Source organism: Brachyhypopomus gauderio, chromosome 7 (genome assembly GCF_052324685.1).
Source record: "Brachyhypopomus gauderio isolate BG-103 chromosome 7, BGAUD_0.2, whole genome shotgun sequence".
NCBI classification, from domain to species: Eukaryota; Metazoa; Chordata; class Actinopteri; order Gymnotiformes; family Hypopomidae; genus Brachyhypopomus; species Brachyhypopomus gauderio.
Window position 1 is genome coordinate 30205030 of NC_135217.1, and position 21778 is coordinate 30226807.

The 21778-nt window shown below is 39.7% G+C and overlaps 3 protein-coding genes and 1 long non-coding RNA gene across 5 annotated transcripts; 1 reads left to right on the plus strand and 3 right to left on the minus strand.

The window, feature by feature from the left end:
• Nucleotides 1–289: 289 nt before the first annotated feature.
• Nucleotides 290–8109, minus strand: LOC143519548 (sulfotransferase 2B1-like). The gene is made up of 6 exons (XM_077013125.1): nt 5445–8109; nt 1675–1883; nt 1366–1492; nt 1181–1275; nt 614–794; nt 290–510 (listed from the first exon to the last, which is right to left on the minus strand). The coding sequence occupies exons 1-6, from the start codon at nt 5581–5583 to the stop codon at nt 395–397; spliced, it is 867 nt and encodes a 288-aa protein (XP_076869240.1). The 5' UTR covers nt 5584–8109; the 3' UTR covers nt 290–394.
• A 525-nt stretch (nt 8110–8634) lies between these two features.
• tmem147 (transmembrane protein 147) lies at nt 8635–12065 on the minus strand. 2 transcript variants are annotated; one of them, XM_077013126.1, is made up of 8 exons: nt 11914–12065; nt 11446–11543; nt 10837–10906; nt 10675–10740; nt 10243–10379; nt 9747–9831; nt 9243–9364; nt 8635–8924 (listed from the first exon to the last, which is right to left on the minus strand). In XM_077013126.1, the coding sequence occupies exons 2-8, from the start codon at nt 11520–11522 to the stop codon at nt 8804–8806; spliced, it is 678 nt and encodes a 225-aa protein (XP_076869241.1). In that variant the 5' UTR covers nt 11523–11543; nt 11914–12065; the 3' UTR covers nt 8635–8803. The 2 variants fall into 2 exon arrangements, with proteins under 2 accessions (XP_076869241.1, XP_076869242.1); XM_077013127.1 differs by having other exon boundaries at nt 11871–11928.
• Nucleotides 12066–12428: 363 nt separating this feature from the next.
• Nucleotides 12429–14002, plus strand: LOC143519550 (uncharacterized). Its single transcript, XR_013132468.1, has 3 exons — nt 12429–12776; nt 13223–13342; nt 13610–14002. It is a non-coding gene; the product is annotated as an uncharacterized LOC143519550 (long non-coding RNA).
• A 3354-nt stretch (nt 14003–17356) lies between these two features.
• On the minus strand, nt 17357–20756 carry LOC143519551 (zinc-binding protein A33-like). The gene is made up of 6 exons (XM_077013128.1): nt 20117–20756; nt 19938–20033; nt 19554–19784; nt 19260–19282; nt 19048–19169; nt 17357–18765 (listed from the first exon to the last, which is right to left on the minus strand). Exons 1-6 carry the CDS (start codon nt 20501–20503, stop codon nt 18179–18181), a joined length of 1446 nt encoding a protein of 481 aa, XP_076869243.1. The 5' UTR covers nt 20504–20756; the 3' UTR covers nt 17357–18178.
• Between the last annotated feature and the right edge of the window lie 1022 nt (nt 20757–21778).

Consider the following 21778-nt stretch of genomic DNA (forward strand, 5'->3'; position numbering starts at 1 on the left):
CCTTTTGTATTTAAGTGTGTACAAACACCTCACTCTGTAACCTTGATTCACTCTGTAAGAGGGACAACTGAATACCTGAAAAATTACAGTTGCAATTAAAGTTATTACAGTTGCAGAGAGACTCCTACTGGTTATGTCAGTTTTCCAGGATAGAGAAGGCAAGTGTGCATAACTAAACAATAGGGATGTATATGCAGGTTCTTTATTAACTGCTGCTTGTACATTTGTAATGTACGGTTACAAATTTTTCCTTTTTTTTTTTTGGATGTTCTGTTTTTCAAACGTTTGAATTAGCAAAAGTATATGTGGAATATTTAAGAATACATTAAAGTACATGTAAAGTGGACGGTTTTAGTACTGTAAAGCTTTGATTAGACTTGATCAATGTGAAGGTTTACTCCTCATCCCAGGTGAAGTTAATTCCAGTTTCTTTCATTTCCTCATGAATGGCTGCATTGAATTTGGCCTCCATCTCTGGGCTGAAGTGATTCTTCCAGTCTCCAGAAATTCCTTAGTGAAAAAAAAAACAAAAAAAAAAGAAATTCCAGCTTTGGAATCTTACTAAAAACATTCAGAAATTTTCAAGTCTTGGGTAAATGGTCCCTCTATCTACCTTTTCTGAGGAAAGGCGACTTATTGCTGTCCATGATCACCTGTGGTACCAGTGAATAGTTGGACATCGTGTTCTGCTTCATGTTCTTGAACTGACAGTGTTCGGTCACTCGATCCAGTGCATCTGCACTCAGCTGCCGACCAAGAAAGCATAAAATGCGTCCTATAGCCCCACGCAGATCCTGAAAATGAAGGATGATACCTCGTAAAGTACATGCATATTTACACAAAAACAACAATCTTATTGGTTGTTATGCATTAACAAAATCCAAGGCAGTAATTAATATTAAACTACTAGACAAATTAAATGCACTCTAGACAGAGGAACAGATCCAATCTCAAATTGAAATTGTAGTATTAGATCTATCTAATACTTAAAGAAAATAATTAGGATCTCATCTAATAACTGACATTAACAGTTGAGAAATTTCAGGAATAGCAGTTCTTTCTGTTGTTAGTAGAAATTGCAGTGTCACTACATATGGTACTGGGGCTGGTGTGAACAATTAACAGATAGCTCACTACCACAGAATTAGTAAGCAGTGTTGCCTCAATTTGAACATATTACCTGAACCAGCTCTTCATAAGTGATGTAGAAAATTCGGTCTCCTAAATCAGGGTTTCTCCAGCTCTTCACGTGATCAGCCCACTTGCCAAAAAGCACTGCACAAACAATATCTCATTGTGCTGGCATTCTACATTAAAGTCTGATGCAGCACCAGTTTAAACAACATCTATTAGAATCTCTCTTACCTTGCCCTGTTAGGAATTTGTCAGCGAATTCTTCAAGTGTTCCTGGGTCATCCAGAAAACTGGCCATCCGGTGGAAATGAAAAGACGAAACCAAGATATCTTTAGGGTTTCTGCCAATATATATGGCCTGTGGATTAAAGTAAAGATGCAAAAGTTGAATTGCAGATATAAAAGAGGCACCAACTGAATGTCTTACTTTTGTTGTCATTATTTGTTTACATGAAGAACCAGTTTTAAGGTATCTATGTAAAAAATATCTCACTTCACTGAGTTAGCTACTAACACTAGACTAGACTCACAGTACTTTACCTTTGCCTTAGACGAGAAGAATGTGGAAGGCATCAGATGGTAAGGCATATGGGAGACCAAAGCCCGTGGAGATCTCAGCTTGTCCATGACCAGAGCAGCACGTGTCTCCTCAAGCCAAGGAACCCTGTCCCAGTTTGGGATGGTCTGCACTGGAGTAAAATCTCCTCCGTTCAGGAGCAAGGGAATAATCTCTTGCATCCATGTTGTACCTGGAAAAAAGTCCAATAAAAATTGTGTTGACTACAATTTTAAATGTCTCTTTATCTCTCTCTTACTACAGTACACTGCAGTTAATCACCTAAAATCATTTTCAGATTTGTACATATGTTTTTACTGCAAGCTTACAAAAGCATAAGGATTTGTACATTTTTCAAATTGACCAGACAGCACTATCCCCAGTTTAGTCATTACCAGTGTTGCGAATAACGCCGTTAAAAATAACGGCGTTAGGTAACGTCGTCATTTTGGCAGTAACGGGATAATATAATTAATTACTTTTCCTGTCGTTACAACGCCGTTGACGTTACTGGTCATTAAAAGCGGTGTGTTACTATATATTGATATACTAATGCGAGCGGACCGCTGCCCAGGCTAGTGAGGAGTAACAGATCCCGATAGGTCAGTTCTCGGTGTAACACCTGTTTAACTTAACAAGTCAGTAAGCGATTGGCTAAGGCAGCGTTATGTTAGCCAATCAGAGCCCGTGTTTTTACACGTGCGCTGAAGCATGCGAGTGACACGACACAAACGGAGAAGAGGCCGAAATGGCGTCAGGTGCAAGCCGAAGAAAACTAGAACTTTCAAGGCGATATAAACATTATTTAAGCAAATACTTGAAGTTCCTGAATGTCTACCAGACTGGGTATTTGATTTATTTAATTAAGAATAAAGGTTTTATTGTTAAGTTTACTTCTGTTGTAAACAAACCAGTTGTCTCAGGTTGAGAGAATTTAATTTAATTTCATAGATGTAGATAGATGTACTTTTGCTTTTTTCCCCAAAGATTTGGGATTTTAAAGGATTTTATCCTGCACTGGTCTGTGGATGTGCAATAAATATCAAAAGTTAAACAATTTTCTGATCTACTCATTTCAACTGACTGTGAAAACTGCTTAAAAAAACTTAATTATTTAGCATATAACCTTTTTTTAACTGTAACGCAAATAGTTACTTTCCCTGGTAATGAGTTACTTTTATTAGAGAGTAATTCAGTTACTAACTCAGTTACTTTTTTGAACAAGTAGTGAGTAACTATAACTAATTACTTTTTTAAAGTAACGTTCCCAACACTGGTCATTACACTGGTTAAATGTACTCTTGCCAAATTAACTTCCTAGATTCCTAATGTATTCCATCTCAATTTTAATCCCAATAAAAAATAACAACCATTACTACAGGTAAGTGCAATCCACTTTCTTTAAATATAGAATGAGAATTATGAGTTAGCAGCTATATTAGCGTCACATGGGAAATGAGGGAGCAGAAGGCGAGGATGGCAAAGGCACATCTGGGATTGTGTATAAATAAGAAGTGTCACGGTGAGGGGGCCGGGTCGCCACCAGAGGGCGCGCATCTCGGCCAGCAGCCGATCCCAGCACACACCCCCGCGCACGCAACCACTCCCACCATCACATTCTCCTGAGTACTAACACACCTGTACACAATTATGTTGCTCTTCTTAAGGCCGCAGGTCGTCAGGTCCAGTGCTGCACATTGTGTCTAGGAACCTCGCTGGACCTCTCAAGCGCTACTTACCCGCTACTTTCGTCCTTGTGTTTAATGAGAGCGATCTAGTTTGCTTGCTGGTTTTCGTTTGTTGTACTATGGAGAATAAACTCCCTTTCGTGCCACCTACGTCTCCGGCTGCCTCTGTCCCAATGCCTTCGGCGTCACAAGAAAGATGAATAAACGGAATTGGGAACAGGTGTATGAACTGATGAAGGGGTCTGTCAATACATGGGTGTGTGTGTGTCCTCTGGGACTGGCCTACAGTGACAATTAAGAGAATCCATATTCTTCTGAGAATTCTGAGAAACATATACTGTGTCTCGTGCACTGTGAGCTACTGTAACCAAACACAAATTCCTTGTATTTGTGAGCATACCTGGCCAATAAAGCCAGATTCTGATTCTTAATGAGTAGACAAGCAACGCACAGTTCAGTAAGTTCTTCAGTCCTTATCTACATAGGTTAGACACTTCGCCCCCTCTAAAAGGCAAAACAAGTTTATTTATATAGCACCTTTAATTTTCAACAGAAATTCAAAGTGTTTTTCACATGAATAGTAGATTATCACAACCCAAGATCTATTTCCCAAAAAATATGGTAAAGATATAACATACAAGATTAAAGTACAGAAGATAAGGAATATACAAATATAATATTTATAGCAAATAATATTACAATAAAACTACAACCCCTGGAAAAAAACATGGAATCACCAGGATGAGCACTCAGACATTTTATTCTGTAGAACAAACTCAGATCCAAAACATGATGCATACATAGTCATGATCCTTTATACTATTCTGCTACAGGTTACATCATGGTTTAGTGAATTATGGACGTCCGGTCTCATTGGTGCCCACTGAGGTTGGAGCTGCTCCTCCCTCAATAGGGTCACCAAGTCACGGCTCTTCTGCTCCTCCATCATACAGGAGGTTCCATTACTTGGACACAAAGGAAGCACGATATGTCCTTATATACAGACAGGCTACATGGGAATGCCTGCCTCTAATCACACAAAGGGTGCTCACATGGGTGAGAACGTAGGAGATAGAGAAGAGGAGAGAGAGTTTGAGTGAGATCGAGAGAGTATGTGTGTGTGTGTGTGTGTGTGTGGTAATGGTAATCAGTGTTATATGTTTACATACTAATTATGGAAAATAATAAATGAAAGTTTCCATTATAATATACACAGTCAGGATTTAAAATATGCGACATGGAGGTGAGACAACTCTTTCAGAGACAAAGAACCAGGAAGGCATAAATGAATATGAATGTTTTAATCTCCCGCCCTGTGGCATTTAAACAATGCTCAATTTGCAATGCTCAATTTGTAATAATAAAAAATAAAAACAAACAGAATATCCGACTAGATCACTCAAACCGAATTCCTGAATTTCTCAAAGTGAATCACCTTTCTTTGTCACTCTGGTGTTTGTTTTGAACTTTAGGTCATTCTATCTAGACCATGTCTACTGCCATGCAACTGGCCCATTAGATATTTGCATTAATTAGCAGTTGAAAAAAGGTTTAGCTGAAGAACGTTAGGTGAATTAACTGCAGCGTACTGTATAAGATAAAGAGATGTAGAGATAGCCAGTAGAGAAAGCCAGCACAAGCACAGCTAAAATCGTCTGATATTTACCATGTAAGTATGTTTTGTTTTGAGAATGGTTCACGCTTAGGTGGGATAGATGGTAGCCTACCTGACAATACACATGTAGTGATCTTATTGCCAAATACAGTGACCACTACATTTCTCAAAAACATAAAAGCTTCCTTCAAATCATGTATATGTTTTACTGTAGCCTACATTAAACAGCCATGAAAAATGCTGGATGGTGACTTTTCTGTCTAACACGTTTTACATCTTTTACAAGTAAATGTTCGGGGCATCAGTTTTTAAATTTTTTTCATCGTTAAATGACATTTTCATAATACTTTTGAAGACGAACTGATTTCTCACCACTGATGAACGATTTCCTCATATAACAGCGTCACGAGACATACATTAACTGGTAAAGAGGAATGAAATAATTACTCACCGGACTTAGGATACGAAATTACAAATAAGTCGTCGTCTTTAACTTCGAATGTCTCAAAATATTTAAGACTGTCCTCAGAATGAGTAATTTTAGGCACAAAAAGTCCATGGTACACCAAATATAGGTCGTTGCTTTCCATAACACCACAGAACAACTAAGTTTTGTTTGAGGTTTTGTTAGTGCTTTCACCCACTGTGTTCAATGAGGAAAATAAGAATACTGTCTAAACTCACCAGAGTATAACTGCCCAGAAGTGGGCTGGCTCTTGTACGGGTAATAGTTTATAGATGGTGTGGACAGAGTGAGTTATTTGCTATTCAGACTTTTTACATTACTTTATCTCCTCGTAAAATCAGCCTATTCTTTCGTTTCTAACGTTTCTTCCAGTCCTCGTGCAGGAACACGGTTCTACAGATTTGCTCTGTCCAAGTTCCATGCATGACGTGGATATCAGCGGGTTGGGCAGAGGTGTCAATTCCAGGTTCAGAAAGTAAAAGTCCTCACCAGGATTTTGCTCAGGCTTCCTGGATTGTGTTGATTACACTAATTCTACCTGGATTGCACTAATTAGAAAATCTAGCAAGCTTGAGCAAAATCCTGGTGAGGACTTTTACTTTCTGAACCTGCAATTGACACCTCTGGGGAGCAGAATAAACATCTCAAATAAGCAAAAACATCATGCAAAAGGTTTAAGAAAGGAAAAACCTTCCTTAATCATCATCATCATTCATCTTATGATGAATAGGAGAGCAGTTGGGGTTAGGTGCCTTGCTCAAGGGCACCTCAGTCATGGCCTGAGGTCTGGGAATCGAACCCACGACCCTCCGGTCACAAGACCAGTTCCCTACCACTAGCCTTGGGTGTTTTTGAATATTATAATTTTCTGATGTCGTGGAAGTTTCCTGAAAATAGATGAGGACTCAGATGTGGTTTAAAGAGTTTTATTATAAAAGTTAAAAAGCATGAGAGTCTCGTCTAGAACGAGAACTCTGAGGAGAGAGGGCAGTCCAATCTCCATTATTATCACGTTCACAGTACATTTGGGCACACTGAGAACCTGAGGGAGGAGAATGCAGAGTAGACAGCTTTTGTCTCACATATGCATTCCTCCTAATATGGATCTGCTGATAAGCTGATACTGAATTTGGGGTTTTCATTAGTTGTCAGTTATAATCATCAAATTAAAAGAAATAAACACTATATATATCAGTCTGTGTGTAATGAATGAGTATAATATACAGTACAAGTTAAAATTTTTAAATGGAATTACTGAAATAAACTTTTTCATGATATTCAAATGTTATGACCAGCATGCGATTGCAGCAATTCTCATTAATGATGTGTGATTAGCAATTTAGCAAGATGTACTAGGGCTGCAGACATGAAGTCTGGGAAGTTATGGCTGAGTTATGGTTGACCAAAGTCGTTTCCAAGGAGCAGTGTAAAAGTCGTTTTGTAAAAGTAAAAGTGTTTTGTAGTCCAAAAGGTTTATCGGACAAAGGAAATTCATTAGATGTGCAAGCAAAGAGCTTCTGAAGTATTTACTACTCAAACTGTGTATATATTTGTGCTGTCCTGACTGCAGCAGTCATCTGCACTTTCTTGTCACTGCCAAACTGCATTTCATTGCCTTGTAACAATACCGTATACAATAGAGCTGTCACAATACTATAGTATACAATACACAACAGTGCACAATACTATAGTATACAAGTCTGTTACTGCTTTTTTGCATTTAGTCAAAAGAACACACTGCCTAATCCCTGACCCATAAAATCTCGAATGTACAAAGTGGCTATTCTACTGGTAATACAGCACGGCTGGGAAAGAGGCCCATGATATGTCTTTAATCCTAATTTTTAAGCAATTCATTATTTCACTACTTTCTCTCCTCATAATTTTGATGGGGTGGATAAAGCAGAATATAAACGTATCCTTTAAGTAAAGGCATGGATTTTGACATGTATCCATTGCCTAGGCTGTTTCACTGTTTTGTTGTGTTGATTCCAGGGTATAACTGTAGAGGCACTTTAACTAAAAATGTAAATAATGCAATATGTCAGTACTGTTGCTATTCTGCTTGTTACGCAATAACCACTAAGAGGTGAGTTGGAGATTTTCTATGAGATGGAGAACTTCAAGCAAAAGAAAAGCTTGAACATAGCCGAAGGTTCTGTGACCTTCAAAATATGTAGGGAGTAATCCAGAAAAAGAGGATGAATACAATTGTTCAAAGACAATGTTGGCATTACAAATTGATTAAAAAAACAAAAGCAAGGGTTTTTAGAAACCAAGCCTGTAAAATGTAAATGTGCCATATTTGTCAATTGTGATTTTCACCCCATTTGAAATTGGTCCTCCGCATTTACCCACACACGTATTTACCTTACACACACACACTTCTGATCAATAGGGGGCTATGGTACACACATGCCCAGAATGATGGGTAGCCCTAGCCTGGCACCCGGGGAGCAGTTGGGGTTAGGTGCCTTGCTCAAGGACACTTCAGTCATGGCCTAGGGCAGGGTTATTCAACTGGCGGCCCGCGGGCCATCTCCGCATAAATAAAAATAAATATTTGATAAACCGCCGTAAAAATAAATAACATTTTATGTGCAACATTTTATGAAACCGTGTTGAAATTTACGTTCGCGAATTTAGGTTCGTCACCACCCCCCCCCCCCCCCCCCCCCCCCCCCCCCGTCAACAATTTACCGTGTAGTGTTTGCTACAATTTTACATCCACTATGACAGTATTGGTAAAGGTCTGAAAATTGTCTGGCCCACAGGTCAGAGCTCTCTGCCAAATCTGGCCCGCAGAAAAATATAATTGAATAGCCCTGGCCTAGGGCCTGGGAATTGAACCCACAACCCTCCAGTCACAAGACCGTTTCCCTAATCACCAGACCATGACTGCCCAATGTGTATATGCCCCATGAGTTTGTGTCATTTCTTGCCACTGACTCATTGGGATTGGGAGTTTTATTTAAATTATGCTTAATAAATTATTAATGAAATTTTATGTAAAAAATTGTTTGACATATAAATTCTCAGTTTAAAGCAAAACCCAGGAACACATCTCAGTTAGAAACCAAATGGCTAGTCAATTTAAGTGCAATAATATGATTCAACCACAAGAAGTCAGTTCCACGTTCTGCCGAGAGGATCATCAAAACTATTAATCCAGAAATGTTTAAATGACAAGTTTTAGTTTACCTTGGAATTTTCATACAAACATCCACTCTAACAACAGGTATTCCTGTACAGTTTAATTGTTTGTGAAAAACAATCAGAAACAGTCTATCTGGCCACTTCAACAGTTAAAACATCCCAAACACTGCTGAACACGAAGAAAAGCCTCAGTTGCTATGAACCAGTGTGATGAAGAGGAAGAGAGAACAAAGAGAGATTGCACCAGTGAGAACAGCCTTCAACAACAGAGCTGTCCAGCTGCCCAGGATAAAAACATGAACAAAGAGCCTAGAGAGAGAGAGAGAGAGAGAGAGAGAGAGAGAGACAGACGGAGAAAGAATATATGTAATTTTACAGTATGCTGAATCTTTATTATAAAATTCTGCATAGTTGACCTAAAAACACAAATGAGAAATAATACAGGCAACGATTTTTTAACAGCAGACAAATAAAAAAACTCTAATTAATGTTATATTTTCTTTCAACAGGGCAAGGGTGAGCCAAAGAGGCCAGAGTAAAAGAAAGAGAAGCAAAAAAAAAAAAAACATGCCACATATAGGAGCTAGTCTGCAAGTCTAAATCAGATTGAAGATCTGAGATACTTACTCCATTAAAAATGCCTTGTAAACACAGAGCCCCAGCAGCACAGCTACAGGCAGACGGAAGCTTTTTGGAAGGTCATATCGTGTAAACATCCATACCACTGCAGCCATGGCGATGTAGTGAATCTGCACCAGCAAAGAGACGTCAGATTAACAAGGGACTGCAGTTGGCTCTAGTGTCTCTGCTGTTCAGCAAGTTCTGTTTGCTGAGGTAATGGTCACCATGCATTGCCCTCCAGTGTTTATAACACTCAAAAGGTAAACAATATGCAAGCAACAAATGTTTACCCTACACACTGTAATGTAATGGACAAGAGTACCAAGTCACATTACTTAAACCTTACAAGAGCAAAGAGAAATACTAACAGACTAGACAGAAATACTAACAGTATAATATAATATAACTTGCTATTAAGATGGTTTGCTGATTATCCAATCCTAACCAGAGACCTGGCCAACTACTAACTGAATAAGGACAATAATTCAGAGTAATTGCATGCATTCTCACCAAACTGATGTTGGAATCAAAGCTCATTTGAATGTACTTCCAATCAAACTCGATCCCTCGAGCCCCCACCCATAGGGGGATGCATCTGTTAAAGCATTATCCATGTTAACACCAACAATATTATGTTACCACTAACAATAACGTTTCTACAACTATTATTACTGTTTTACTGCAAGGGCAAATTTGTTTAACATATCAATAATTTTGGATCATGATAATATTCTTAATGTTCCTCCACAATTAAAAACTGGGAATTGTATGTATGTAACTCTATGATGACACAGAAACAAAATAAATATTAACATTATAAACATATGGCTTACATTTAAATTCAACTTTTGAGCATTTAGTAACTTCAGAGGTAACAGTGATAGAAATGCTTGTGAGTCCAATAAAGGTGCAAATGGATTACTGGCTATGACAAATGGTGGCAGAAAAATAATATGGATAAAGGAAATCCCCAGTACTGCTATGCCTACTGGGGTGTGGCTAGTACCTTGACATAACCAGTTCCGCTGTGGCCCAGCCCATGGCCGCCACCATTATTTTGTATTCTCCCTTTCCAGCATTTCTGGACATGACGAGGTGAAGGCCCAGCAGGTCTGCCATGTCTACTGTGGCCTTCATGAACTCCTGGACAAAATATTGTGGAGAAAAATGACCACAAGACCTCAATAATACTATTATATCAAATTAAATAGGTACAAGTATCACAAAAAAAAATAAACAATACAACTAATTTACTTACATTTAATGAATAAACAATACCAAAAAGAAACAGACAATAACATATGGGCTTGCTTGAACTGAGGTAATCAGTTATTGCATTCTATTTGTATCAGGGAGCCAAACATAAATAGATCAATTTAACCCTTGGATAAGTTCGTAACTCAAAAAGAATTTAGATATTTTACATCAGGCCATTTACCCCAACAAAGTCATATACACCAGTGCCTCCTTCCCAGGTAGGAAAAAATGTGGCCAGGAACAGCATCTGTAAGTGAAATAAGTAATACTGGTCACATGGGCACATCACAATTCCCTGCTGTACCAATTACAACATCAACAGTATCTAAAAATTGCTACTCACTTTACAGAGCTGTACAAAGAGGTAGGTGGCTCCCGCTTGAACACATCTCCAGAATGCATTGTATTCAGATCTGAAACATGAGGCATACCATATGAAACATTATGAATACAACCCATTCTCCAGCACACTATCAACAGCTTGTTATGCACAACACGGCATTTGTAAAACCAGCTAACACTTCCAGAATTATTTCTAGGTTGAGGTTGAGAGACATGTTAAACATTACAGCCGTTTGTTCAACTGACCTAAATTGGCTATGACAACCAGTCAAGCACTTCAGAGCTTTGTTTTAATCTTTCTCTGAAATAAAAGTGACCTAAACTGATATTTGTAGTGATTCTAAGCTGCACTCAAATCACCAGTGAATACCGCAAAGGCCAGTATGGCATATGGGAACAGCATAAGAGGATTTCATTAAGCTCCACTGCAATACAACATCTGACAACAGCAATTCTAACCTGATTATTAAAAGTATAACTTACTGACTTGCTATTTATGCGAAATCCACACACACACACACACACACGCAGAAGAGATATTCTTTTAATCAGATTCATTAATATGTCAGTAGCAACTTCCCACAGAGGCACAGTAATATGAGACACTTACAGCCCACTGCATTTGTATGTGATGAAGTAGGGGAAATATGCCAGAGCAAAACAATTCCCGAAGTGAAAAAGCGTCATGTCTTAAAGATTCACTTGAACCTGTTAACAGAAAGAGAGTGTTTTAAACCTTCTGTCTCATGGCAAGAGTAATAAAACAAAAACCTATCCCAAATATATATTTACGGCAAACTACTAGTATGTCATCACTTTTGTATTTGGGTATAGACTACTGATAATTAAGAATAAGTGAAATGATAGACGTGACAAATCTAGACTAGTCAAAACCAGGCTTAAGCTAACGTTACCTAACTTAGCTAGCTAAAGGGGTACGGGTTACATCTGCTCGTTCATAAATCTAGTACAGTTTACAGCGACGTAATTTGTTTCATCAGACAAGTTCAATAACAATCGAATAAATGTATATACCGCTAGCTGGTCGACGCTTAACCAAACAATATAGCAGCTTTACCTGCTGAACTGGAAGCTTTTTCCAGGCGATGACACATGTGCGCCACATTAATAATGTTCCGACGTTCCCCAACACGACACAAAACCAGGTTCCGGAGCACTTGATTTAGATTTTTAAAAGGCGTCTAGCCACAACAAAGGTATAAACTGCTAAATTGGAGGAGCTAAACGGAAAAATTACAATATTTTACATTAGGAGTGATGTTGTACTGTCCGATGTAAGAAAAGAGGGTGTAACAATGATTCTCTGAACATCAACTATTAATATTAACATCACCGAGTGTTACAAATAAATTTTATTTTAAGTCCTTTTCTTATTATTCATCAAACATTCTTTTAAAGTCTGGCTTGTCTTTACTTTATCCGCCAATGGAATTGGTACCTTGTGTCAGGTTGTAATAGTATTAGCCATGGAATCTTTCTTTAAGCAAAAAGTGCAGCATCTTTATACCCAGCAAACAATCCCATTTGGGCCCATTTTGGGTTTCCTTTGGGCAGTGAGGGATAGGGCTTGCCCACTGATAACCTCATGATGGGACACAATAGTTTAGCCCACTCTGGGCCCGTGCCCATTAGCCCACTTCTGGCCATTACAGGTAAAATGTGGGCAGTGCACCATTGGGCTTGCCCACTGATAACCTCATGAGGGCACAAAATAGTTTAGCCCACTCTGGGCCCGTGCCCATTAGCCCACTTCTGGCCATTACAGGTTAAATGTGGGCAGTGCACCATTGGGCTTGCCCACTGATAACCTCATGAGGGCATAATTAAATCGCGGCAAGAAGAACACGCGCAGACCGTTTGTTGAGAAGATTGCCAGCTCTTTCTCGGTTCTCGTCTGTTCATCGATTACGAATTTGTAAGGTATGTTTTGACCAATACAATCATTTGATACGTACACTTAAATTTCGAATAATTATGCACAAAATTTCGAAGCAGTTAACATTTTTACTCATAGTGTAATCCCTACCACGTTATAAACGCCATTGCTGTTAGGGTGTCTTATCAAACCTATTACGCGCTCGCGCATACACACACACACACACACACACACACACACACACACACACACACACACACACACTGTATATATAATGTTTGCAGTGCGCCCGTAAAATTAGTTAGTTGACAAGACCCGCTAGCTAAACATTTACACATTAGCATGCTGTTTGTGAGATATATCTTAACACGAAATATAGGCCGCGTTCGAGATTTCAAGCACCTACAGTCTAGTTGCTGGCTTTTATATACAACTCTGTGTATACACAGTGAATATGTGTAGGTAAATTTATATCTATATTTTTTTCTAGGTGTCTACAACTTATTCCATCACCTCAACTTTGCTAACAGTCTTGCTCTGCAGCTCTCTTGGAAAGGCTCTGGGGAGAAGAGATCTTTTCAAGATCTCATCCTCTGTAAAGTGGTCATAGGTGAGAAGGATTTTGATATTTTGGTTTATTATTTCTTTTGCTTGCAATTCATCTGTACAGTTTGTCTAAGTTTTCACTGGAAATTGCTCAGTCAATACTTTTTCACTTTTGTGGTAAAGTGATAGTGGATGAAGGCAACACTTAATAGATGTTTAAAATGTATTTTACATTTTATAGAATTTTATGAAAGTGTTTTAGTCTCTACCTGTTTTATTAATCTGAAACATTCAGAATATTTTTGTACATTTGTGCTGTACAACTACATAGCGGCAGTCCACAGAAGTGCACCAGAACAAGTGACCAATGCTGCAGTTGAGGCTGCAATCAAGGTGTGGCTGAGGAACGCTAGAGACCGTGATGGAGGTAGAAAAGAAAGAATGTTGAGAAGACACACACAGAACCAAGTCTGATTTATGATGTTCATGTTATTGATTATGGTTTTCCAGTCGTTCTGTTTAAAATATTCTTAGTGAATTCAGTGTCATTTTTTTCTTGCACTTGAAAGATATTTCATTTACTGTTTTATATTACTCATAATTTTTGCTGTGCTCAGAATATTCAGCAAGCATGTGACATTATAAATTATAAGAATCTTTTGAATGCAAAAGACATCTGCATCTGCAGTTCAAATGTAAATGCTAGTTTAAGTTTAAACTTAATGTTTTTTCAATGTAAAATAAATAATGACTTGACCCTTTTCCAAACTCTTGGTGGTTTTTACATGAGGTAAGCATTTAGGCTCCAAAAGAGGCAAAAAAAATATTTTCTGGATAATCTATTTGTAGTTTAAAGAAGAGAATACACAGATGGCAAACTATGGGAAAGTGGTGGTGGCTATGGGTGGAACAGTGCAATAGCTTAATGTGAGTAAGATATGTGGGGCCAGTGTAGGCAGCTGTGGGCTGAGTAGTGGCCCTGATTGGGTCCATAAGTGGCTCAGAGTGGGAAAGTGGCAAATTGACCGCTATAGGCTGAACAATGGCAAGTTATATGGGACCAGTGTAGGCAACTGTGGGCTAAGTAGTCGGCTAAGAAAGGGCTTGAATTGGGCAAAGCCAGATAACTGGGCTGATTGTGGGTAGCCCATTTGGGTCCATAACAGTGGGCCCTGTTACGCCCCCACGTTCAAACCGGAAGGGGTCCAATGTGGGCAGCCCAAATAGGGCCACATTTTAAGCCCGCTGTGGTCCCAAAGAGGGCCACTGTTGCCATGTTTGCTGGGCAGTTAATGGAATATTCTGTTATAGAAGAGAAGCTGTCTATACGTTTGCTTGTATTCGGAATAGAAGCTTGTGTGTTCTGCAGGAAAAGTAATACATCATCTGCGTAGAGACTTATCTTATGGTTTGTGGTTCCTGTGTTAATTCCTGTAATATTTGCATTTTGTCGAATTGCTGATGCTAATGGCTCAATGAAGAGAATGAAGAGTGAGGGTGATAGTGGGCAGCCCTGCCTGGTGCCCCTCTGCAGAGTGAAGCTTTGTGAGGTGATATCGTTCGTCCTAACACGTGCATTAGGAGAACTATGTAGGGTTTTGATCCAGTTTATGAAGAATGAGCCAAATCCAAATTTGTGTAGAACTGCTAATAAATATTCCCAGTTTACCTGGTCAAATGCTTTTTCTGCATCTAAAGATACAATGGTAGTCTCTATTTTGTTAATTTTGCAGTAGTCTATTATGTTTATTAGTCTGCGTGTATTGTTGGCCGATTGTCTACCCTTGATAAAACCTGTTTGGTCTGGATGTATTATAAGTGGGGTGATTTTCTCTAATCTTCTGGCAAGTGCTTTGCAAATAATTTTAAGATCTACGTTTATGAGTGAAATGGGGCGATAGCTGGAAGGAAGTGTAGGGTCTTTGCCTGGCTTTAGAAGCATGCTAATGTTAACAGAATTCATGTCTGGGGACAAACCACAAACCACAGCACAAACCACAATTCTTTGTAGAATTCTCCCGGAAATCCATCTGGTCCTGGAGCTTTGTTATTTGGTAGCTGCTGTAGGGCTTCATGTAATTCGGGCAGAGCAAGTGGTGAATCCAGTGCAACAACTTGCTCGTTTTCCAGCTTTGGGAGATTTATATTATTAATAAATTCTTCAATAGCTGAATCAGATGGACTAATCTGTGATGTATATAAAGCTTTATAAAACTCTTTAAAAGCTTTATTTATTTGGTTTGTGGGTCATGAATAATGCTACCTGTTGAGTTCTTAATAGAGGAGATTAAAAAATTGTGTCTTTTTATCTATTATTTCATTTAATTCCAGTTTTCTCAGCTTGTTCAGTGTGTGTTCTTGTGGTGAGGCAGCATGGGCAGCTTCTAAAGATTTTATTGTTTCTTCCAATTCTAATACCTTTGTTTTTTCTGTCTTTTTCTTATGTGTGCAGTAGGATATTATTTTCCCCCGCATTACTGCCTTCCCTGCTTCCCAAAGAACACACGGAGAGGTACCTGGTAGATCGTTATATTCTAAATATGTTGCCCATTCTTTTTTGAAATAATTAATGAAATCTTGTTCTTTATGTAATGATGTATTTAATCTCCAGTTCCTAGTTGCTGGTGTGGTTCTTTTCTGTGTCAAAGAATGAATATGAATATGGGTGTCTGTGACATCTGTCATAATAGAATTGCTAACTAAGAAGTTGTCTAAGCGAGAATGTGAGTGGTGTACTGCCGAAAAGAAGGTGTAATCACCGGTGAACGCGGTGAAAACTGATGGTTTTGACGGTGGACTCCGAGATTTTCAGGTGGTTTTGGATAAATGCTTTTACCGTGGTCTCGGGGTCCTCGTCTGCCTTCTCCGGAATACCTGCAAATATTAAGTTGTCTCTCATACTGCGGGACTGGAGATCGATGACCGTTTCTTTGATTTTCTCGTTTTCTTCAGAGAGTCGGGTCATTCCCTCGGTGAGCGATTCCACCGACTCTCTAAGCACCGTGTTTTCTGCCGCGAGTGCCTCCACTTGCTGCTGGCTGAACTCCACCGACTCTCGCAAAGCCTGAAACTCTTGGTGGAGAATTTCCACCAGCGCCAGGCGCGCGTCGAACCTGGACAGTTTGGTGTTAATAGACTCCAGAATGTCCGCCGTGTTACAGGTGTGTGGGGAAGCCGCTCCTGGAGAAGCTTCGGCACGGCTTCTCTTGGTCGATGGCGTCTTCTCTGCTTTGCTCATGATAATTCTTTCAAAGCAGTCGTCAATATACGTGAGTATACTATCCAAATCTTCGCGGTGCTCCAGAGTGGTTGAGTTTGTTTATATGTATTAAGTAAGAGGGGAAAAAAACACCTAGAGATGATTATTAATATATATATATTTTTAGTTGTCTTAAATTAATCTAGCGGATAATAAGGATATTAACTGATAAGTTTGTTAGCAGCGGCCTGCCGCCATGTTCAAACGCTTCTGCCTTCTGCCGGTTTGCAGTCAGCCGAGCTACTCATTTTTTTAGTTCATTATTTTCCTTGTAAATAGTTAATCGAAATTAACGCGATAAAGTCCCACCCCTAATATATATATAAGGGGGGGGGGGGGGGGGGGGGGGGGGGGCGTATTAATACGTATGCCATATCTCTCTTACCCACCTAGTGAAATTTAAAATAAGGAATCATGATATTAAAGATTGTTTAAAGATTAAATCAATTAAAGATTGAACATTTATTACTTTTTAAATAAAATACCTCAACCTGTTTCTTCTGGTTCTGCCCGTGTCTGTACCGGACTCTGACCTGTTACAACTCTCATTCAGGTTCATCATTCTCCTCATCACAGCCCACTAGCTCCTCCTCACTCTGTTCTTGTGGAAAACCTCATATGTTAACGGGCTATACAGCCAAAATGCAGTCTACAATTCCTATTCTTTCCAGTGGTGAAATTTATAATTAAGGTAATGTTGCAGTTAAACAAATTAGGGTTAGGGTTAGGCTTAGAATAACAAAATGTAAATAATTTTTTTCCCATTTTAAATGTAATAAAATGTTGTAAGCATAGGTTTGAATATGTATAAAGGAGCTGATACAACGAACACATTTTTGTTCTGTATATGGCTGTTTATTCTTCAGCCAAAAAAGGATGGAGAACACTAATGGGAAAACCAGGTGCAAATATCAAAAAATGGTCCCACAGTTGAGGAATGAGGGCTCCTTATCAAAACTGTGTTTAGGGCTCCAGGCTCTGATAGAAACTGACAATAGACATAAGAAATAAGTAAGTCTATTCCATGTGAACCTAGGAAACCAAGACCATCTCACACAAAACAACTGTGGAAGTGATGGATATTTTCTCTTACATGCATTACCTGCCTGCCACACTATGATTCCTTTAAACATTTTAACATTTTAGAACCCTGGAGGTGATACTAAAGAGAACCATTTCAGGAAACATATAACTGGTAGCAAGCATAAGGAGTTAAGGGTGGACCATGTGGCACGTCGCTAATGAATCTTCATTAGCAGTAGCCATGGAAATCCAGAACACGAGACATTCACCTGATCCACTTCACTTCTCCACTGAGTGAGAGCAAAGGTGACAGCAAATATTGTCCATCCTGATGAGCTGAATGCACTGTAATCTACATGCTGGATCATCAAAGACTCCTTTTAACAATGATCTGGACAGTGACACTGGCAATTTGACTGATTCAGGCTTCACAAGGCTTGAATAGTTCAATTCTTTAAAGTGAACCTGCAATTATTAAAGATTACAGACAACTATCTAAATTATGGTAGTGAAATCTGGGTGCCTACACAGGCATGTTTGGTGAGGAGATGGGATGTAGTACTGCAGGGTGTAGGGGCTTTTATTTACACTTTTAATACAGTTAAGAGCGTCCCAGTATTAACTGGGTCTGTTCAGTTCCACCACGGGCTCGAGGGGCAAGACCTTCAGAGGGGAGAGATTGCAGAGACTGTGGAAGAATGGGTAGACCATCTCCGTGAAGCGGTGTGAGAACTTGTAGATGTCAACGTGGAGGGTGGGGTCTGAGAACCACAGATATCCCGCAGTCATATCTAGACGAACTCTCACCACTCGAGGTTTGGCTGCCTCGGGGAGCGTGAGGCACGGCTCCATCGGGGACCGGGCGCACAGGCACTTGTCGTCGTAGCCGATGCCCCAGGCTCCAGAGGGGAAAATGTTGCGCTCCTTCCTCTGCCCAGACTCTGTGGTCACACCCAGCATCCAGAAGGAGCTGCTGCCCACATCGACGTCCCAGCTGTGGGTGCCTGAATAGAAGCCTTCAGAGCCCAGCACACACAAACAGCAGTCAAACCGCTCCGGGGTGTCCAGAGGCTGCCGTCTCCATGTAGAGGTCTCGTCGTCTCTGTCGTCATCCTCGTCGTCGTCATTGCTGTCCCTCACGCTGGTCAGGTCAGCGGACAGAACAAGTTGCTTGTGGGCCGTGTTTGGATCCAAGATGATGGGACCTGAGGAGGAAAGTCCGTTTACTAGGCACCAAGACATTAACACAGGGGTCTAAATATTTTAAAATATTAAATATTTCATTTAAAAGAAAATTTAATTTAAAAAAGGAAGAACCTACAGATTTAAAATTCTGAATATTCATCAGAACATCCATACGCTCTCAAAGGTCTTGAATCCCTGTCACACCCCATTTTAACACCCTCCAAAACCCATCTTCTCTGGCCTTTCTCGCCTCTTCCTGGCATGCAGAATGCTGAAATTAACTTAATCAATACCAGACTCACTGTATTTGATAATGTTCTGCATGTTCTTCCAGACTCTGAACTGCAGGTTGCCCAGGTAGTTTGCAACATCAATCAGCTCTCCAGAAATCTCATCTGGATCAAGGCACAAAGTGCATTGTGCTCTGGAACACACACACACACTCAGATGAGAACTGGCAGCTACATGTCCAGCCATTTGAAATAAGTAAATGAAACAAAAGACTGCCACTTACTTCTCCAGAGTTTTCTCAAAGCTCTGTTAAAATAGTGGAACAGTTTTAGGATTAACGAACAAACAAAAGAACATCAAAGTTTATATTTGACAGGAAGGCTGGAAACAAGGAGTGAGAGAAAGAGAGATAGAGAGAGAGGGAGGGTGAAAGGGGGGGGGTTATAGAGAGGAGAGGGGTAAACAGAGAGGGGGAGGGGGGCTAGTATGAAAACCAGAAGAGGAAGTCAGAATTAAAGATAAAGAAAACAAGCAACAGAAAATGGGGGGAGATAGTAAAATATACTTGAACTCTGACCTTTACAAATTTGATGTCTTCAGATTGCAACTCCTGTGCTACTGTGCGTATGGTGTTTGAGAGAGACAGTATCTCTTTGTTCATTTCTCCTACTTTATTCTGCAGCATTTGTGTTTTCAGCTGCTGTTCCTCGGTCAGCTCAGTCAGTAAGGCTGCCTGTTCCTTTTGCAGAAACTGGTGCAGTTTCTTAAACTCCTTCTTAATCTGATCCTTTACATACTGGGTTTGTTTCTGCCATTTATCACCACAAACATGAATTAGATACACATGTTTAATTATTTTTTTAACAATTGCGTGTGTATAGGTTTTACAGTAATTTCATACACTATTATTGAAATTATTTAGTTGAGCATGTGCCATAGACATGACAGATCTCATTCTCACCTTTACATGATCAACTTTTCGATGAATGTTAATCTGAGCATCTTGAAGCGTCTTCATTTTCACTGCCACTGGCTTCAGTGCACTCTTAATGATATCCTACAATTAAGAATGAACATTTAAATTCTACTTTAATTAAACTATTTTACTAGTTTACAGTTGCTACATCAATTGTAGCCTACCTTAAGTTCAACTGCCGCTTCGTCCACAGGAGAGAACTTGTGATTCAGGTGCTTGTTTGAGTCTCTACACACAACACATGCAAGCTGTCCATCGTCTGAACAGAACAGCTTCAGCTTCTCATTGTGAATTTCGCACAACACTTCAGGGTCCTCTCTGATCTCGAGGAAGGTTTTGCACAAGTTTTTCAAAGCCAAATTGAGGGGTGGCTTGCCAATAGATCTCTTCCTGCAAACTGGACATTTTTGAGTACGTTCGACTTGCCAGTACCTGCGAATACATTCGCTGCACGTGCTGTGACTGCACGAGAGGAGAACCGGGTCCTTGAAAACGTCACAGCACACGGGGCACGTGAAGTCTTCCTCGGGGAAGGGGCGTTTTGAAGCCATTCTCTGTTATTTGCGGGGGGAAACAGGGATCCTGTGGTTTACCGTCTGTTCTGTACCTTTTCTTTCATTTCACCGTCTCCACTGGAACGTCCCGTTCACGGAAATACTGCATCACGTGCCGTTTAAGAAAGTACCAGGAGATTAGCTCCACCCCTGACAAAAGGCTTGTTCGAGGTTGACAAGAATAATCGATGCGCTTGGACAGTAGTGGTGGCGAACGTGGGGCCTTTGGGAGATCGAATCGAATGAACCAATCGATTCGGAAAATGATTCGATCTCGTGAGACGTTCGAATCATCACACGCCACAGTGACATCTAGTGGGCATGGCAACCAGGGCCCAAATCCACAACTTTTTCTTAACAGAAACAGATTTTTAAAAAATGAAAAATGACATGTATAGCATATAGTGTCCCTAAATAAATATTAGTCATGAAAACATATGATTTTGCAGAGAACAGGGTTGTTTTAATGAGGTCATTAAGATGTATTTTTTCATTATGATACACTGTTAGTCAGTTGATATGGCTGACAGTATTAATTTTACTTTGCAAGGTCGGGAAATGCTCGTGTAATACTTCATTTATAAAACACTACAAGTAATCAGTAAATATTCTGATCTCAGACCAGCCGCTTGAACTTAAGTGCGGACTAAAATGCACGAAAATATTCGAAACGTATCGATACTGCGTTCCGTTTTCGGAACAGTCACGTGACTTTCCCCTTTCGATGAGAAGGGGATATTGGGGATATTGTTTTGATATAATCAAATGACGATGGAGTGTTGGAGTTATCGGACAGAGTTGATCAAATCAGAGTTAATCCAACTCAATGACTCCCGCAAAGATGTAATTAAACTCTGCCCACGAATTTCTCTTGGCGAAAGATGTACACGGTGAGCATACGAGAGCTAGCTAGCTCTCCATAATTATGACGATTAAAAGCAATGCCTGATTATATCAAAGAATACTGGTCTTCAAACTTTATTTGGATTATGTCACGGGTTTTGCGTTGGTGCACTTTATTCATTAACTCCTACATTTTCAATGAGACTGTGTGATCGCGTCCTTCTTTTACTTTACTTGCTGAGCTTAATTTCTACAATGGTTTTAATATTCAAAGGCTCTACAGCAGGGGTCGGCAACCTATGGCACGCGGGCCACCGTTGGCACGCCGAGGCATAATCAGTGGCACGCGACACGCTGGACCAGCATCAGCAAAAAAATTAATAATACAAAATAGAGCACGATCCTCCAATTGAAATCGCTCCGCAACGC

Coding starts and splice junctions, on each gene's coding strand:
- LOC143519551 (XM_077013128.1), bottom strand. CDS start 20,503: ATGGCTTCAAAACGCCCCTTCCCCGAGGAAGACTTCACGTGCCCCGTG. Junction 20,034..20,116: donor AAGCGGCAGTTGAACTTAAG/GTAGGCTACAAT, acceptor TCTTAATTGTAG/GATATCATTAAGAGTGCACT. Junction 19,785..19,937: donor GAAAAGTTGATCATGTAAAG/GTGAGAATGAGA, acceptor GATAAATGGCAG/AAACAAACCCAGTATGTAAA.
- tmem147 (XM_077013126.1), bottom strand. CDS start 11,522: ATGACGCTTTTTCACTTCGGGAATTGTTTTGCTCTGGCATATTTCCCC. Junction 10,907..11,445: donor ACATACAAATGCAGTGGGCT/GTAAGTGTCTCA, acceptor CTCATGTTTCAG/ATCTGAATACAATGCATTCT. Junction 10,741..10,836: donor TCTTTGTACAGCTCTGTAAA/GTGAGTAGCAAT, acceptor TTTCACTTACAG/ATGCTGTTCCTGGCCACATT.
- LOC143519548 (XM_077013125.1), bottom strand. CDS start 5,583: ATGGAAAGCAACGACCTATATTTGGTGTACCATGGACTTTTTGTGCCT. Junction 1,276..1,365: donor CAAATTCCTAACAGGGCAAG/GTAAGAGAGATT, acceptor TTGTTTGTGCAG/TGCTTTTTGGCAAGTGGGCT. Junction 795..1,180: donor CTTATGAAGAGCTGGTTCAG/GTAATATGTTCA, acceptor CTTCATTTTCAG/GATCTGCGTGGGGCTATAGG.